The sequence below is a fragment of the Haemaphysalis longicornis genome, unplaced genomic scaffold, assembly GCF_048455015.1.
Source record: "Haemaphysalis longicornis isolate Haplotype H1 unplaced genomic scaffold, Haemaphysalis longicornis Haplotype H1 scaffold_5, whole genome shotgun sequence".
Classification (NCBI taxonomy): Eukaryota; Metazoa; Arthropoda; class Arachnida; order Ixodida; family Ixodidae; genus Haemaphysalis; species Haemaphysalis longicornis.
The window spans coordinates 4,929,803-4,948,995 of record NW_027526385.1 but is presented as its reverse complement, the minus strand read 5'-3'; the positions used below and the strand labels follow the sequence as shown (position 1 = coordinate 4,948,995).

Sequence of the window (19,193 nt, the reverse complement as noted above, 5' to 3'; positions counted from 1 at the left end):
GACCTTTATCCGTCATTGTTGCTATCAGTGTGAGCTTCCTTCATTTTTTTGGAAGTGATAACCATTGGGCATCACCTGGAGGGGCGTACGCTTTGGCCTATCTTCCACGTTCAGGGCAAGTGTTGGAACGATTACGGTGAACGCTGAAGTTTTTTTTTTTCCTGTCTTGGTCAATCTCCCTGAGTGGGTATGCTTGCGTGGACAAACGTGCGCCGGGGACGCTGGGCGGTCGTCGCGAGGCACGCGCACAGGAGCGCTACGCATTTTCTTGGTTTTGTTAACTGCCGGGCGGTCACCGTGAGGCCTTGACACACGTGTGCGTGCTCGGCAATTTTTTGGCATTTTAGCTGCGGACACGGAAAATTACGATTTGCTAAACAGGTTCGCTGTTAAAATTGCGGAAAGAGAGGCGACGTGAAAGGAAACATAAAGATAAGAGGCCGAGCTGTGCCAAGCAGAACAGAAACAGAAAGTCTCAGCAGATGGCGTGTGAGTAGTGCGAACGCGGGAAATTTGAATCCAGCAAGCCCACATTGCAGTCAGTATGGGAATAGCCAGAGGGCAGAGGAAAGGAGCAGGATTAGTGGGAGGGACAGAGAAGGGGGGTTGCGTTGCAGGGTTGGGGGGGGGGGGGCGCATAATTATTGCACCGTTAGTTGGCACTTGCAGCTAAGCCAGCAGATACGCGGCCAGTTTCATGCTGCTTCCAGACACCGAAGAGACGTCTCTACCAGCATGGTGCAATGAGCAGGTATTGGGGACCGTAGTTACAGCATTTCGGTCGTCTAAAGGCGTCAGGGTATTAGAGAGTTTGCGATAATCCCTGTCATTCACCCTCACACGATAGAAGTATGTTTGTTACTGGGGTGTCTTTTCTGTCCATCATTAAATAATGAACGTTATGATAGGCATATGGTATTTCCCTAGGTTTCATTATCCGTTCTTGTTTGAAGCTAATAATTTTCGTGCGTTCTCATACTCTGAAATTAAATTTCGAAGCCTTCACTTAGATAGGACCTGTTACTATATTGAACAGAACTAGCAAGGTTCTTGTAATGATAGTGTATCAAATGCACTCGCACAAGAACAGTCGAAATAGCTCACCCGTAAGATAATTTCTCCAACCGTGTCGAAACTGCTGGAAGCTCTCTAGGCTGTCATGCAGGAGAGACTCGGCCGTTCTGTTGCTTTTTCCTTTATGTTGCAAATCCGACTTGAGACCGAATGCTGAGCGTACAATGACGTCAGCTGTTAACCTGTGGAAGCACTCGCCAGCATCGAAGGCAGTGTTCTGCTCCCGGTGGGATTTGAGCACTTCGAGAAACTCGTTGGTGCAGTCGTCCATCAGGACGCTCATCTGGAAATGAATTTTATCGTAGGATAATCAGTGGGAAGACACGTTAAGTTTTACGCAGAGCCATAAAACGATATTAACTGAAATCAAAGGCGGTCAGTTCATTCACAATTATTCGCGCATAGGTCACAAATTCAAAGTTGAAGTGTCATCCTGGCGTACAAGCTTGCTTTTCAGTTCCGACGTGCCAAAGAATCCATCGGATCAGGATCACGGGTCACACTCCATAAGGAGCTTGAAGAGATCTATTGGATCACATTAGTAAATAGCATAAAAACTCATGAAGACTAGACAAGCCGCTATAATTTGACCAAGAATCCGAACAGTCCTTTTGACACAGGCCCCTAAATAAAGTTGTTTCTCTCTCTCCTTCATCTCCAGCGTCCCTGATCCTTCACGCCCAAGACGGTCATATTAAGCACAGCTTAAATTGTATTACCCACTCCTGCCAACAACACCTTCGAGGCTTTGACAGTATTAAATAATAATTATTTATTTATTTATTTATTTACTTGTTTATTTATTTCTTTAATGAAAGAAATAACGTGAAGCTAGCTAAGGGCGCGTGGTGAAAAGTAGGAACAAGGCACAAGTAGGTGAGCTGTTCTTTATTTTGGTTGAATACGAAGCAGTACCCGTAATATTATTACTTGACCCCACGGCTAATGGCATACCAAATATTGCGCATGGCCGCGTAAACATTTCATTTCATTGTTAAGTTGCAGAAAAGGACTCACACTGGCTAGAGCCGGTGACGTATTGCCCTCGTGAATTCGCATTGGCTGTCGCCGCAGTGCGACGAGTGCGTTTAAAAACATAAAAAATAGAACCGATGTGGTTAGTACTGCTCTGTTTCATGTAAGGTTATATTGGCCGCATTAATGCTTTCCCTCGACATTTGACGACTTTTTTTAGGCCCCAGCAGCACCTTATATGGCAGTGGGCTCCGTTTAGCCTACCAGCTATGCAACCATGCTGCATCATAACCTGAGTTAGAGCCCACAAAGCGGATATTTTTGTTCACGTCTACCAAATATATACGAGGTCTGCTGCAAGAGACGTTTTATGAGGCTGGTTTTGATTTCAAATTTATAAAAATATTATTTTCAATGCAACAAAAAAGTGGCTTATTGGATAGTATTGGTGGAAATTTATTGAGGGATGAACTAAAATGTTTTCTGAGGTAATTGTATTAATACACACTCGCAGATTGTACGTAAGGTGACCACTACTTTCCGAACAATCATTTTCTTTTGTACACACGGAATAGATATAAATTACTAACATGTGTTCACTTTGAAGTGCACAGAAGCAGAAAGCGAAACGTGCAGCAGTTTTTTACATTGTAACCGAGGTGATACAAGCACAGCCAAATCGCAAAGAATGGGCGACCAGGCGACCTCTTTATGGCTTTGCTTAGACGAGGCAAGTTTTTATAACCCGGTTACGCGATTTTGAACTTCTTACACTGCATTTGAAAATGCAGTCAAAGTAGCGCTTTGTTTAATCTACTTTATTCCTAACATCTTATTCGTTCATTGTAAGTACTTCGTTCTGTATTCTTCATTTCTAAGAAGATTACACAGATCCTAATTTAACTACTCGAACTTTCGAACACTATGGCCTCTGGGTCAGGACGTTTACTCTACTACACAGGAAACTATCAAAGTACCGGCATAAGCCCAACGTCTGATTTCTTTGGCGATGTTTCCACGTATTTGTGGCATTACCACTAGAAAAAATGATCAGATGATCCAAACTTCAGTTTTACTAGCGAAGATTGCCAGTCAGTGGACAGAATCGTTTACGCCCACTTTGCGAAAGGATCAATTTGAGCGCGAGAAACGATGCTGCTCACCTTCTTCATGTTGCTCGAGGTGAAGGCGGGAGTGAGCAGGCTGCGCGTTTCCTTCCAGCGCTCGCCGGAAGCGTTCACCATGTTCTGCTTGTTGACATCGTGAGTGCGGGTGAATGCGGACGTCACCTGCAAGTGCTTCATACTGTAGCTGAGCGATGACAAATGATTTCAAAGCAGACGAAAAAGAAAACGACGTGTGGTCGCGGGAATATTTTACTGCAATTCGTATGAACTCTGATGTACCTATTTGTGAATATCATAAACTAGTGACGAAAGAGGTTTTTGATCTTGTGCCGCTTCATTTGTATCCTCCCTACCGTGATTCGCCATTGCGCGTTTTGTTCTGCATACTGCAGGTGGCACCGCCGTTCCAAGTTTGTCATAAACATCTATTTTCCCATAGGTGAAAACCGTTTTTATTTATTTCATATATAAGTAGGTAAATGCCCTTCTTTTACTTCGTGTCAAACAAAATAGACCACAAGATGCGACCTTCGTCTAAAGTTTGGGCGTGGACGAAGAAGTGGTGTGCTCCGGAAAGTTTTTTTAGAGACGCTCATTTATCGATAAAGCCACCTGTCGGCAAGTGTAATGTGGGCGCTCAGGAGAACACTCAGTGATCTACCGACAGCCCTAGGTAAAGCGTAGCAATGCAAGTTTATCAAAGGCAAGCATGCCACTCTACATCTCAGAAAACCTGGCGTAAACCACTATTCCTCGGATAAAATCTAACCCGATTTGAAACTCCCAAACTAGAGTGTTGAAAACGGCTTTGCATTTGTTCCTAAACTTTATCAACTGTTTTGTATACGTTGGGACGAAAATGAATAATTCAGAAATTTGGAGCATGCTGTACTAATACGTAAGCATTCTTTTTAGCCTCCCTGATATTCACTAGAAACATTTAAAATAGTTCCAATACTCAACAAAACTGCGTGCTGGGAAGGCAGTTTACTAGTGAAAATTTGAGCAGCCTTATTACAAAATATGAAGGCGCCAAATACCGAAATCACCTAAAGTCGACTTCACAACTTCGCACTAGTGCATTGTGTCTCGTTGTGTCACGCATTTTTTGCTTCTTTTTAATCTTTCTTACAAATTTGAAGGTACCTATGATCGGCTTTTGTTTGTGTCAACTTGACCCATCTTGCATTTATTTTGCAGATATAGAGCGCCGTGCTCTTCGTTGGGGCACTCACCAAACTGTGCTCGCGCATTAATAAGTAGCCGGATACGTGCGTATTCACGGCGGCTTCTATATTTTCTTGTGGCAGGAGTATTACAAATATTTCCTTTGATATTATTTGATATAAATCATCATTCCTGTCGCACTCGTTTGAAAGGGCACAATTACTATCCTCGCCTGCTTGCAAAGTTGGTTTCTGTCGAATAATAAATGGGTTTATCGGTTAAGAACATAGTAATGTAGCCCCGTCTGTGGTGTGAGATTGACCCCAACCCCCGGATTTTGTAGCCGCTCTCCTCTTCGTAACTAAGACGATTATAACCGTTCAGCTCTCCCAGGACTCCATATTTTAGCCAGGCTTGCCATATCCTCACCATTTACTACTGGTCAGCATTAGTAGGATGGGAGGGTTGTCTTATCCGCCATGTGGCGCACCTGCTGCTCATTGTTTTTAGAGCGGAAGCTCTATTACTATACCTTTTCAAGGTCATTCATCGTATCGCAGCACATTGAGTCGCTGGCGCGCAAGCTGCGCCTTTCTTTCTTATCATTTCGCTTGCTGGGAGCTTCACTGCTGTGGTACCACGTGACTAGGCGAGAGTGGAACGGTTGCTTCGCCTCCGGCGGCGACTTATCGCCCAGCGGCGGGTGGGCCGTCAGTGCGTGCGGCATAGTTTCATACTAATATATACTACAGGGAAATCTGGCGCCATTGTCTAGGGGAGCCGTGCTTCGGCGAGCGTTCTGTCATATACCGGGCAGGCACGTTCCATTTGTCCTTGGCATGGCTCATGAACAGCCCAAAAAGTTGCCTCTGGCTGCAAAAAATGAACAATATTACTGCAGAAGGTTCATGAAATTTATTTTGTTATTATAACATTGAACCTCCAGAAAGAGTAATTTGTCAGTGTTTATGTAGAAGGTTCCTGCACGATGAACAAGAAAAAATGTTACCTTTTTTGTTTATTTTGGCTTCGAGACAAAAATTAACCCATATGGCTAGCTAAGCCAAGTCGGCAAGGAAAGTCGCTAGCGGCAATGGCACCACTCCCGGCGGCCAGCGACTGCAGCGACAGATTTCCCTCTTGTATATATTAGTACGAAACTCAATGGCGTGCGGTTTATTGCGCACCATGCGACTACCCGGGGGTCTGCTACATGAAAACACTTCGCTTACTGAGCTTGAGTGAACGACGACAAAATAAACGCATGATACGCGCACACGAAAGCGCTGCTTCGCTGGCGCATGGTTGGCAGGCCGGCTGGGCTCTCCCTCAGCCCACGCGAGATTACTGAGTGAGATCATCAAGTATGTATAGCTAGATGGCAGGTTGTGAAATATCAAGTGAAGGCAAATTTTCGCGAAACACTCGGTGTGTAGTCTGCTTTGGCTCGTGATGGCTACGTTTGGAAGTAGTACACCAGAGCCATTTTTCCCAGAACAGCGACTTTGAAAAGTATTATTAGTTTTTGTACCCTCAGATACAACAGAAATATATAGCGTGCACTGGCATCATGTGGTAAACGGGTTGTTGAATGCAAATGGTAACTTACCCCCCTCTCGTGAAAATTTGCGAAGTCCTTGATTTGAATTTTCTTGGTCAGTTCAGGATCCTTGACGATGATAACAGGGTAGGCGCCGTTGTAGAAGCTGCAAAGAAAGCACCCATCAGGACCACGATGTAGGGCGTTTACATAAACAATGGCATCCAAGATGATGGAATTGTTGATTCTCAAGCGAAATAAAAAAGATGCAATTAAGTTTAACACAAAAATCTGTTCGAAATCTTGCTAATTTACCAATAGAACTAAACTTTCGATTGTGTCTATAATTGTTACCTAGTGAATGCCTATCAATTGTTTCAGCACCAATAAAATTGGAGGAGGGGGAGGAATAGTTTTTGGGGGGAGAGGCTCTAGTCTTTGGGCAGAAGGCAGGCGAAGTGGGAGTGAAACTCTCGGGTGGTCGAAGACAACAAGCTCGATATGCGCCTCGAAGATTTAGGCATACAAATTCATTTATGTTTGAAGTGAGATGCTGTTAAAATTGGACGGTTCTCTGCACAGAGCATTGGCCGGTGGGGAGAACAGACTCGCAGACTTAGACTGGTCGTGCAAGACCGCTGTTCATTGACAGCTGTGCCTCGAGTGTGGGAGTAGTGGTATCGACAGTTTGAGTGCTTGTGGGAATTGAGGTATCATTTGTAGGAGTACGTGCGAAGGTGTGATATCGTGCTGATTAGGTAAAGAACCAGATAAGATGCTGGAGATCGGCTTTGACGGTATAGTAACAGTGAAGGCATAGAGGAGCCGACAGAGGGGCGTACCATCGTCTGAAAGTTTCAGGGGCACAGCTGGCGTTGACGATGCATTTATTGATGACGATTTCTGCAGATCGGGGCAGTTCCGGAAGAGGCATAAGAAAATTGGCTGAGGGAACACCTTTGAGGTGAGTTTTCTTGTCCTTTTTGTACCGAATGATTTCAATCGCTGCCATTAGGAGGCCGCACGGGGCGTGGTCGGCGAGGGTGAAGTAGCAGAGATTTGTAACCTCAAACTTTCCCGCGTAGCCGTGTGAGCTGCCTGATTTCTCGATGAGGATTCCTCGTGGCAGCACAGTTGCAACACAAGGAGAAATACTGTTCCTCTGCATATGCTTTGTGTCCAGTCTGTGACTTAACCGTGAAAGAACTAATGATTGCGGAAGAAAGCCACCAGCACAATATTGACCCACACCTGGGATTCCTTCCTGGGAAACTGTAGGGTGTACCTTCCGCCAATGGGCGGGATTGGGCAGAAATTACATTAGCAACGGAACCAAATCATTTAGGCACAATGGTAACCAGGAGCCAAAAAAATTATTATTACGATGGCTTAATAAAAAAAAGTACTTTCATGCTCCTAATCATTCCAAAGGTTTATTCTATGCTTTTATATCATCTATCAGTCATGCCCAAGCTGCTAGAGAGAGAGGTGTGGCCTGCCAACCATGCTCAATTCGAGGAAACAACCTTTCGGGTAATAAAATAGTAGGTGATACATTTGAATCCAGTCGAAATATATGCCTAAGAAGCAAGTTCGGAGTTTATTCCAAGCCCGGTTGCAGTATTTGGTACCATGTGATTTAGGAAACCATCTAAATTATTTATCGCACAGATAATAAGATGAACCTTTCATGGTTTTTAGGAGAAATAAAATATGGAAGTCATGCTTCCAGCTACCAGTATTTTTTTAATTCCAAACCACTCTGGTAAAATATTTTGGTTTAGCTTGGTACGTTTAACTACAATCACGCAATCCCTCCTCAACCCCACCCCATCCCACCCCACTCCACCCCCCCGGGTGCTGACACCAGGTGCATTGCTGGGATACTGCCAGATGATTCAATTATTTATTGATATCACACGTTTTGCTGAGGTTGAGCATTACCTCTGTGGTGGCTATGCTAAAGCTTCCACTGCCTCAAAGGAATGGATCCCCTACACATTTCGTATCGACTTTAAATGAGTACAAGTATGAAGAGTTTGGTCATCGAAGGTACAGAGTTTCAAATGCTCCGACGCGTCGCATACTATAAAGTGAAAGAATACTTTCAGAGTACACCAATGCTCCCAACATTTTTCCTGTGACACGTGATAAGTATCGCGAACCCATGTCATGAATAACAAAATGCGCATTAGTGGGCCTGTTCGATTTCCCACTTCTGGCTGCCCGGGGCTGCCCGCAGGCTGCCAGAGGCAAGAGCCCGCCATTCGTTTTAGGGGCGAAGCTCCTAAAGCCATGGGTCTGTCTATCCCTTGTGTCTCGTGGTACGTGACCGCCGCATGCTTTCGGAGATGTCGCAAAGTGGACCGCGTTGCACGCGCAAGAACCGGCTGCAACCGGCAGCGCAAACTCGGCACCAGGAGCGCGAGCTTGTCTGTGTTCGCCAACGGAGGCGCGAGCGCACGCGCACTGCGAGGGGGAGATCACGCAAGAGATCACGCCACGAACGCAGGAAGTCGTTCTCGGAGATCGAACGAGACGCAAGGACCTTTGCTCGTTTCCTCTCGTCTTGTTCGGGCACAAGTTCGCCCTAAATAAAAGTTCTTTCTTTACCGTTGTGTCCCATCCTACGTGACAAATTGTGGTGGAGGTGCGGGGTAGTCCTCGATGGCGCGGGGTCTTTCACCAGGTCTGGGCCTGGGAGCATTGACTCCGAAAATAAAAGTTGATTTGTACAATGTACGCACACAGTCTTACGTCTTTTTTAATGATGTAATGGGCGAACTTTCACGGGAGAGTTACGGTTACCGATGATCTCCCCCTCTCGAGCTTCGCCCCACTTATCATCATTCATTCCGTGGATATGGCGTGATTTTTTTAATCTGTGTGTTGTTTTGGGTAATATACAACACCAGCGCAAGATCGCCCAAATATTAGGACTTACTGCACGGCAGCAAAACGACCTCCACTTTTTAGATGCACAAAGAAGCTAGGTCAGCCAACCATGACCGTGCAAATAAATGTCGCTTCTGAACACTGCAACTTCATGCGATTGTGCAGATACGCCCTCAGCAATAATATTAATAACTTCAAGCTGTTCATAACACTTCGAAAAGTGCATTACAAGAAAAACATTTGTCGCAAATGTAACGGAGTCTTGTTTTCTATCTTTGATGTACAGAATAGATGGTGTTCACATAAAAGTTTAGCGACCGATTTCTTCCCTTGGCAACACTGAAAACTGCCACAATCGTCTCCACTGTGTCTGTGTATCCACAGCCTCTCGCCGAAAAAAAACAAAAACAAATACAAGCCCCGGCGTTCGTCGTCTGCGCCTTTACCACCCGACTATCGGCCATGGCGTCAAAGTCAACAGTGAATACAGTCAAACCCGATTATAACGAACGCGGATAGAGCGAATTCTGCTATATAACGAACAGAGCAAGATCAGTTACGAAAATACACGCGAAATATACTCCTTATAACGAAGTTCACATCTAATATATCGGACTCGGAATGCCTAGAACTGCCGCTAAAATGCGTGGTCTCGGAGCGGTGCTTGAGATGTTGATTGGCTGCGATGGAGATGTTGCGCCTCCCATGGAGCGGCGTGACTCCCGATTTTCCGTAACTGTTTCCGACGCGCCTGACTCACGATTAAACCCTCCCAGTCAGCGAGTCCGGACCAAGATGGAAGAATCGATGAACTGCGAGAAGAGCTCGCTAACGTTCCCGATGTTGTGCTGAAAGGAGTGCCCTTCAAGGATTTTCTGAGTGTCGACGACGACGTTGCCTTCACTGTGAGCCCGTCGGACGCCGACACCGTCACCGATGTCATGGGTGCTGGCGCTGCTGGAGGCACCGAGGAGGTGGAGGAGGTCGCGAGTGAAAGCCGTCTGATGCTTAATGAAGCGCTTTCGGCAGTCAGAGTACTTCACCAATACTGCTTCGATATTGAAGGACACGGACTGCAACTGATGCAAATGATGCCTCATGTAGAGAATGCGGTGCTAGTGACGCCGCCAAAGCGAAAGTGAACACAAGAGTCACCGCTGTTTGGGAAAGTAGGTAGTTACAGAGGAAGGTAGCTTTATTGCTTGCACTAGACTTTTGTGTCAGGGTAATGGCATAGTTTATTGTGTTCGTTTCTGCATGTGGGGATGCCGGGAGGAGGGGTTGGGGGTGAGGGGGCACCGCGTTTTGCGAACTCGTAACAAAAAAACTCGTTATAGGCGGGTTCAGCTATTTCTAACTATTGGATATATCGAACTAATCGTGGTGCATATTGCAGTTCGCTATAACCGGGTTTGACTGTAATTGCAGTGAGATTGTGTGGTGACGCTCTAGTTGCCCTAGAGAACTCCGCATCACAATGGGAGAAGGGAGCCACGGTTGCTCCGTGTTCGACGCGCAGTTGCCTGCTAAAACATTGATCAACACGTATGTGCTTTCCCACGGAAGGAGGGATCAGTACAAAAGCCAAATAATGCTTTCGAAGAAATTGTGAATGCTTACGTGCATGCCTGTTGAGATACGGCAGCAGCGTAGCAGTGCGCGCTCACGTTGCTGCGCACGTTTTTAGCTCGGAGACTTGCGACATCTATCGGCAAGCGACCGAAAGAGATAGCGCTCGCCGACAGGTGAGCAATCAGTGGCAGATAACAAAACACGGCAGCAGGACATCGGTTGACCCGTGCCGACGACTTCACTCGTGTCTTACTGTATGACGCTGCGCGAAACAGTAGTTAACGTCGATGTAATGCTTTTGAGCACGCCGGGATACCTTGTATATGCGTGCGTCGCCATGCCCTGGTCCGTGTCATTTATATTCAGCAGTCTTTTCAAAGACTGGCGGCCAGAAATAACGGCATGTTTCCAAAGCCAAAAAGTTCTATAAATTTAGCATTCGTAGCGTATAGCCATGACATGCAAATAAATGTGCATGGTGCTGACATTATTATTGCACATGCTGAAATATTGATTCGAGCCCAATGTACTTACCCAACGAAGTCACCATACTTATCAATCCATTCCTTAAATGCCAACGCCGATCCCTGTAAGAGAGATCAAATCCCGTTTTTATGCTGTTCTGCGTAACAATTTGTTCACTGACACTAGCGGGATTGGTGTCACCCCAATGACATGCTGATTGTTTGAGAAATCCTGGGGGACACCCGTGTTATCACGCTGAAAGGAACTGCACCGACAGCTGGCGGTTTGATATCACTAGGAAGGTCCGGCCAGACCTATGCACGGGGGAGGTAGGGCGTCCAGTACCAGGGCCCGCAAACGGAATTCCACTCATTTGGGTGTAATATTTATAAGCACGCCTATCGCACACGGATGCCGAGTATCCGCATGGGGGAGGAAATGAATTAGCAGCCGCTCACTCTTTTCCCCGCTTCAAAGGCCGTTTCTCGACTCAACAGAAAAATTACACGACCCTAGCATTACCCGTGTTCACTGCAATACAAACAATAAACGCAGAATTTCGCGAGTTGGATGTCAATTCTAGACAGGAAAATGGAACAAGGGCGATTAAAAAACCAAAATCTAAACCTACCAACCAATAATCGAACGTATACAACTGATAAGTAACAAATAAAAAGCGGAAGCCCCGGCTTTCCTTTCAAAAATCCTGAGAAATGTAATTAATATACCATGATGTTCAACGCTAATTTCGCCGTCAGTGTCCTCTTTCACCGCCGTATGACATGTTCAGTTCGAGTGGCCTTGATTGCCGTCAGCAGTGTCCATTCCGTGTACGTAATTTCCGAGCCATCTCTGTCACGAACGTCTTATATCACTGAAACACAGGCATTTGTACATCCTTCTATGGGTCCTTGGAATAACTCCTTCTCTCGTTCGATAATTTGAATGGCTGTGTGTGTTCTTCCTAATTTAAATGCCCTCTGCGTTTGCTTGACCGCAGTCCATGTAATGACCTCTTAACGTTGCGCTGTAGGGTTATTCCTGCGCACTTTCCCATGCCCAAAAATTAATGCCCTTCGACTTTGTGAAGAAGTATGACCTGCGAAGCTGGACGCAGTCCACGGAGTGCACGAAACAAACCCAGTTTGTTTGTAATTTGCGATTGAGCGTAATTTGAAGCCAATTAGCTGAATGAGGCGTTGTGCTACTGAGCCCAAGGACGTGGGTTCGATTCCAGGCTGGGGCGGCCGATTTTCTGATGAAGTCGAAAAGCGAAAACGCCCGTGTGTTCGAGATTTCGGCACGCGTTAAGGATCCCCAGGTGGTCCGAATTATTCCGGAGCCTTTTTCTACCGCGCGCCTCATCGCCTGTGTATCGTCGGCTTAAACCTCACAATCAATCAATCAATCAATCAATCAATCAATCAATCAATCAATCAATCAATCAATCAATCAATCAATCAATCAATCAATCAATCAATCAGCTGAATGAAACTTGGAAAGACTTTGCAACTTGGAAGCGTGTTGCGAATTAAGGCCCAACCACATACACGCGTAAAACGACGTACTCGCGCAACCACGTAAACCGGCGTAAGCGCGTAAGGAACCGGCGTACTCCCGCGTACGTGAAATGCATTGCTACGCCATTGTTACGCCCAAGTCAGAGCCCGCCAGACATCGACGCAAACTTTCGGGCGCACGGTGTTTACGTAGACCTCAGGCGGGGATGTTATCTGGCGGTCAGGTCGCATAACAAGACAGCAAATTGATCCCGTTACAATTGATAAATTGATAAATTTATCAATTGATTATCAGCAAATTGATAAATAAGTTACCTTAACTATACTATTCACTATGGGATAAAATGAAGTAATTTGTAAAATACGGAGAGCAAACAACCGGTCAAAACACGCGAAGCAACGAGCAACTATGCGAGCAAAGCAGCTTACGCCAAATGTAGCGGAGGGTTTTGTGCTTACCAAGTATGCACACTAATCCGTAACGTTTTTTAATGTCCCAAGTACTGTTTTAGTTGTTCATGTATTAAATATACGTACTTTTGTGAGAATAGGCATTACTTGTGTTGTTTAAGTTAAAATGTAGTTGAACTGGTCGCCACAAAGCTGAGTCCAGGGTAGTCGAGCCATACCAGCCATACTGCGCGGCGCATTGGTTTACGCGCGCGTTGCGGCCACATGTGGTTACTCGCCCTCTCGGACGTCGTCGGTCGGCGCAAAGGCAGCGGCGTATGTCGCCGCAGGCTTACGTCGTTGCGCGAGTAAGTACGTCGATCTTACGCGTGCATGTGGTTGGGCCTTTACTCAGACAGGCAGACTGGGCGCCACTCACGTGGCCGCTTCCCAGAGCGACAGCTCTCCTCCTGCGTGCACATATTTCACTCACGTGCTTTTGCGTTCTCCTCTCACGGGGCCCCCGTCAGGCTGGTTCCGGTTCTGTTCCGGCACAGAGCTGGGTTAGCGTTGTGGTCAGTGTGCCCGCGAAGGCAGGCATCACGCGCTGAACGTTAACACACCCCGTTCTGCTGGTGGGACATTCCATAGCTGACGTCTCCGGCGCTATTCGACCTGACAGCTGTCCTCCGTGGTCAGGCGGTTTGGGTTGGGGTGGGACACAGACAGCAAGATGAGTGCGGCGCGGGAGGGAAACGGGCAGCTCCATGTTTGTCCGGTAGGATAAAACTCGAGTCCTTCCAAGCTTCATTCAGCTAATCGGCTAGGAAATGTGCTCAATCGAAAATTGGAAAAGAACGTGTTTTTTTTCAGAGTGAGTCAGTGAACAAACACGTGTTAAGGACATATTAGTAGAAATTAAGAAGAAGAAATGGGTGTGGGCAGGGCATGTAATGCGAAGGCAAGATAACCGCTGGTCGTTAAGGGCAACAGAGTGGATCCCTAGGGAAGGCAAGCGCGGCAGGGGGCGGCAGAAAGTTAGATGGGCAGATGAGATCAAGAAGTTTGCTGGGATAACTTGGTCGTAGTTAGCACAGGACCAAGATAATTGGAAATTTATGGCAGAGGCCTCTGCCCTGCTATGGGCGTAGACAGGCTGAGGATGATGATGATGCTGGTGTTTTGTTTTGTGCACTTTTTGGACTACGTGCATGGTTCGCTGGTCGTCCTCCTTCACAGAGTGGAAGCGCACTGATTTTTTTTAAACTTGAGCCTGCGCTACTTCAGCTGCATCCGCCGCTTGGTGGACGGCTACGGAATAAAGACATGTAGGGCTATCTTATCGTGTACAGGAAGGTGCTCTGCCTTTTCCCCTATGTGAGAAGACAGATACGCCAAAATCAAATGGAACCTCTTCCTCAGCAGCAGTTGTTTTGTAGCGCACACTGAGGCCCGGAGGCACTCAGCTTAATTTACAAGACGTGGGAAGCCCAAGAACATAACAATACCTCGAGCCACTTAGGTCTCGTTACCGACCTATTTAAAAGCATTATGACCTCCCCTGGCTGTCCTTTACTGCTACCTCGTCTTTGCGTCTCTTTATTTGCTCTTCTTTTTTCGTCCTTTGGATGTCCTGGCCGCACTTCCCTCCTGTGCTTCGGCTTGATGGTGTATTCGCGTGGGGGACGGCGCTGAGTCGGTAGAGAAACTGGGCGTACATCCGACGTAGAAGAACTGTTCATCACTAGAAACAGCGCAAATTACTTCCAGAGGCATCCGGGCGGCACGTAATCCCACTATTCCCACTACTACACCGAGACGTAGATGTAGCAAATTTTCTTTTGAAATTTTTAGAAAACTCAATACGTAAGATTGATGCGGGAAATCTATAAAGAAATCTATGTTCCGTATTTTGGTCATATATGAACACGTAATACACCACCCTTTTGCAAAGCTAAGAGGTTCCATTTTTAGTTTATCAATTGAGAGGAGCACTTTGCGGTAATATGAAGGCTATATATTGATATTTTGTGGCACCCTTTTAAGCTACAGCACCCGGAGACAGTTATATTGTACAGCAACAAGCTAGAACACAAAAGCAACAGAAACAAGTTTCTGTTTGTTTAGATTTAAAACTTAGGCGTCAGTACTGTTAGCAAGTTTTCGGAACATAAAATTACGCGGACGTTTAAGGTAAAGTGCTTTCCCAATATTTGTATGAGGAATAATAGTTACGGCGATATAAGCTTCAATGGTGCGTTTGGTAGCAGCGATAGATGATCAATACATTATTAGAGGGTATCATAATTACTGGCTTGGATTTTCCGCAGCATTGAGGATTTACGGGATACACATTTTCATTCGTTTAGCCAACATTCTTGGCAAAATATCGGCGGTATGTACAAAAGCCGCTTTCCCCAAACAGTTCCTTCGCTAAGCATTGATCTTACCTTTTGAATTAGCTCTGATAGGTTTCCCGAAATGAAGCTTGGAGGTGGCCCAGGAATTCCAAGGTCCTTGAACAGTGAAAGTCTTCGTTTGCGTTGTCTAAAAACGTCAACAATTCCGATTTCTATTAGGCACCAACTCTAACACTTCTGTCTCCTTTTGATGTTGAAATATGAAGCCTACCTGGATGGCATTTGTTCCCAGCCCTCCAATCAGGCAAATTACCCGTTCAATGCGCTTGTGCCATAAATAAATAGTTTAACCAAGGTGCAAAACCTTCAGTGCAAATTGCAATGACGCCTGCACTCTGAGCGGTTTTTTCGAAATAGTGCACGTATACAACAGAAAACCTTTCAAATTCCTTCAGTTCTTCAATGCGAAACCGAGCATTACATTCTCATGGTCTTATATACGCAATGCTCAGAAACTTTGACATTTGCACATGCTCGAATTCGGTTTGATGGACGTGTTTAACGCGACAACCGTCCTTTGATTTCCGTTAGTCTTGCCAATCGTTTAAAATAGTTATTCTGATAGCTGTAAATAAGAAACGTTACTTACATAAAGAACCATGTTGCGAACGCGACGATTGCGCTGAGAAACAGAGCTTGAAGCATCGCTAATGCTGTAAATACCTGGACTGCTCTTGCCGGCGCCGCTTTCTAGCTGGCCAGAGACATAATAAGCTCCGCTCTTGGCTATCTCAACCCTGGTGTGGTAGTAAATTGTACCGGTAGGCAACTTACGGGGGTTATCTACGGCTGTTGTTTGCTGGCGCAAGACTAGGTTGTTTCAGCTGTTAACGCTCACTGCTCGTGCCAAAGGTTGCCTTTGACCTGCCATGGTTCACAGGCCATCACGCAGGGCACGAAAGACAGTTTACAGAGGCTAGCGAGGGTCTAGTTGGTTGCTCTAACGGTTTACGAGCGACAAAATGGGCAATTTCTCTTGTTATATGCGTGCGCTTAGCGATAGGAATACACTCCCAGTAAGCAGAAACGTTGAAGCAAGCTAATAAAATTTGAATATTACATCACGTTGGCCTACCTCAGGATTCCACGAAGAGGCCTGCATTTTTAAAGACGATAGTCTGTCTTGGGCTACTTGACGCAAAAATATTGGTCTGTCTGTATTTACGTCAGTCTGTCTGTATGTAACAACCACCCAGCCAAAACTCGAACGACTGTTCAACTAGGAGTTTAGGGAAGACCATTACAAGCTGCTAAAACGCACGCGTGTGCCATACATGTTCATTTGGTGCAGCACCAAAAAAACCCAGGCGTGTTAGTGGCAAGATGTCGGTACATGGCTAACAGAAGCAATGTTCTTTTAGTTAAGATTCTTAAGAAAACACGTTTTATGGTTTTTATATCAGAAAATGAAACAAGCATGACAGGCAAGTTGTGCGCTTTCCCGAAAGATGCCATTGATGACATGGCACAACTCATTGCCCCGCTACAGAGAGAGAGAGAGAGAGAGAGAGAGAGAGAGAGGGAGAGAGAGAGAGAGAGAGAGAGAGGGGGGGGAGAGAGAGAGAGATTTTATTTGGGCAGGAAGGCTCTAGGTCAAGGGGGGGAAGTGGGAGTAGTCATCACCCCGCTACAGAGGAAACAGCCCTATAATGCTAAACCAATAACCAATAAATTGCGGAAAAATTGATTTGGAGTGAGAGAATCTGCATTGAATTAACCATCGGAGAAGCGGAAACGCCTGATGGGTGGGAGGGAAATAGAGGATGGCGTGTGATGGTGCAGGGGCGGTAGAAGACTGCAGTCTGTCGACGACATTTGGATCGGAGCAAGCAGATACGCGGCCAATTTTTCGTTACAATTCCAAAGAAGTACTCTGCGCACTATTCACTAGGCAAACGAAAACGCATGTACAAAAACTTCATTCACTCATCTTTGCTTGAGAAGTTTTCGTGATTCAGGTGTTACCCTCCGCGGTGGTTCAGTGGCTAAGGCGTTGTGCTGCTGAGCACGAGGTCGCGGGTTCGATTCCCGGCCGCGGCGGCCGCTTTTCTGATGGAGGCGAAAAGCAAAAACGCCCGTGTGTGCGAGATTTAGGCGCACGATAAAGATCCCCAGGTGGTCAAAATTAATCCGGAGCCCTCCACTACGGCGCGCCTCATCGCCTGCGTTGCGTCGGCGCGTTAAATCCTACAATCAATCAATCATCAATTCAGGTGTTGTTATCGCCAACCTTGCCGGCGTTGACGCAGTTGTCCTATCTTTATTGGCCTGTTCTCAGTTCCGCGTAAAGCATAATGCCACTGGGTTGACAGAGTTCTGGAAAGCAATAAGTAGACTCACTATGTGTATGTTTGTCGTGCTTTGTTGCTGTTGCTCTGAGCTCCTCTATAAAGGAGACAATTTGCAGGAGTTAAGCGGAATGAATTGGCTTATTTCCAATTATAGTTCTGTTTTTCTAGAACAAAAAAGAGCAGCTATTCTGGGTCAACTTCTTTGGAATCGTCCGGTGGAATACTGAGTTGCAAAAGTTAGCTCAACAAGTGTCACGAAAGTGGTGAGACATTTATTAAGCCTAAATGTTGCCCTAAAGTAGCGGGGTATCCGCATGCGCTCATACACGACGTGCATTTACATATCAAAATTAGTTATTAACTCAATGCAACCGGGTATTAATCATTGGTGAATAAACACGAGCTTTGCTCAAAAAGCACGAACACATACAGGATGGACGAGACAAGCGAAAAGCCCCGTTCCGGCGATCGTGTGTGTGCCTGCTCTTAAGCTCGTCTTTATTCAACTATGATGCAACATCTCACACGAAATCAAGTTAATTGACCAGATTTAGACGAAACACACAAGGTGGAGTAATGCTCTGCGAAGGAAAAGGGTGGATTTTGTTTCAACTCGAAGTTGCTGTGAAAGCCGTACAGCTTTTCTTTGTAGCCGTACAGCTGCATTGAGGTGGGTGTCAAATTTTCCTTCGCAACAACAAGTTCTGCTAAACTGGAATTTATCCTGCTTCTTGATGCCGAATTTTGCAGCGGCGCTGCTCATTGCTAGGGTTTTGTGAATTTTCCATGCCGGCTAACAAATTAGGTGCGGCAAAAACCCTTTGTGGCAAAAGAAGCTTCAACGCTAATGCTGAGCAAAAAACGGGTGTAGCCTCCGTTGTATCAAAACATTACCCAGAAACAATCACATGAAAATTGCCCGCTCATGCCACCCTGTCATTACTTCCACTTTCATTTACCTGTCGTAGTTCCCGGTGAAGTTGTAAACGTTACTGATTTCCCATTTCTTAATTGTCAATACATGAACGTCTACGGGATGAGTTTGGTTACAGAACTCTTGTTTTGTTGAAACTTTTCCCCCTGTATCAAATGGCAGTATAGGCCGATAAGACGATTCTATCATTACCGCGAGTTTCATTGACTTCTCGTAATTGTTTAGTTCACAGTGAAGTTGTTAACGTCGCAGAATTCCTCTGTCATCCATACATGCATATTGGCGACAACGAGAGGTTAACGGACAGCTGCATGTTTGTTTGCTAGGCTAAAACTACAGTGTTTTCAAGTATTATTTGTAATCAGTAGTCATAGTCACTACCGTTACAAATTCTGAGAAAACTAAATGCGTGTAAGACCTCTCCACGCGTGTGGTCTTCGTTGGCCATCAACCTTCAAAGAGTGGGATGTCTCCTCACTTTTTTTGTTGTCTACCGCCACAACACCACTTACCCCTTAAAACAAATAGTATACTCTGATTGAAATGTAGTATATTACACACTAAACTTTTTGCACCTTTTTGGCTGAAAAGGTTGTAAAAGTTTTATCCCATGGCACACACTTTTAAAATGTGCTTTTAATAGAAAAAGTTGTAAAGATGGCAAAAGGGTATGCCTCTGACTATCCTAAAATAAAGGTGCAAGGTTGCTAAACACACTACAGTAATGGCTTGGGCAGAAAAGCTTTGCATGACAACGTGAACCGGCTGAGCACGCAGCTTGACATAGACACATAGAACACGCACAAGTCACACTTGGGCCACA

At 45.7% G+C, this 19,193-nt stretch overlaps 1 protein-coding gene across 4 annotated transcripts in view; it reads right to left on the bottom strand.

Moving 5' to 3' along the window:
• LOC144137831 (cytochrome P450 3A8-like) overlaps positions 1-15,871 on the bottom strand; it is a 34,598-nt gene extending 18,727 nt beyond the window's left edge. For all 4 annotated transcript variants that reach the window (XM_077669837.1, XM_077669839.1, XM_077669838.1 and 1 more), the window contains exons 1-6: positions 15,735-15,871; positions 15,176-15,272; positions 10,885-10,937; positions 5,953-6,049; positions 3,213-3,338; positions 1,105-1,357 (exon numbers count right to left, since the gene is read on the bottom strand). In XM_077669837.1, coding sequence (XP_077525963.1) covers positions 1,105-1,357; positions 3,213-3,338; positions 5,953-6,049; positions 10,885-10,937; positions 15,176-15,272; positions 15,735-15,790 — 682 coding nt within the window. In that variant the 5' untranslated portion in view covers positions 15,791-15,871. The remainder of the gene's footprint in view (positions 1-1,104; positions 1,358-3,212; positions 3,339-5,952; positions 6,050-10,884; positions 10,938-15,175; positions 15,273-15,734) is intronic.
• Positions 15,872-19,193: the final 3,322 nt, after the last annotated feature.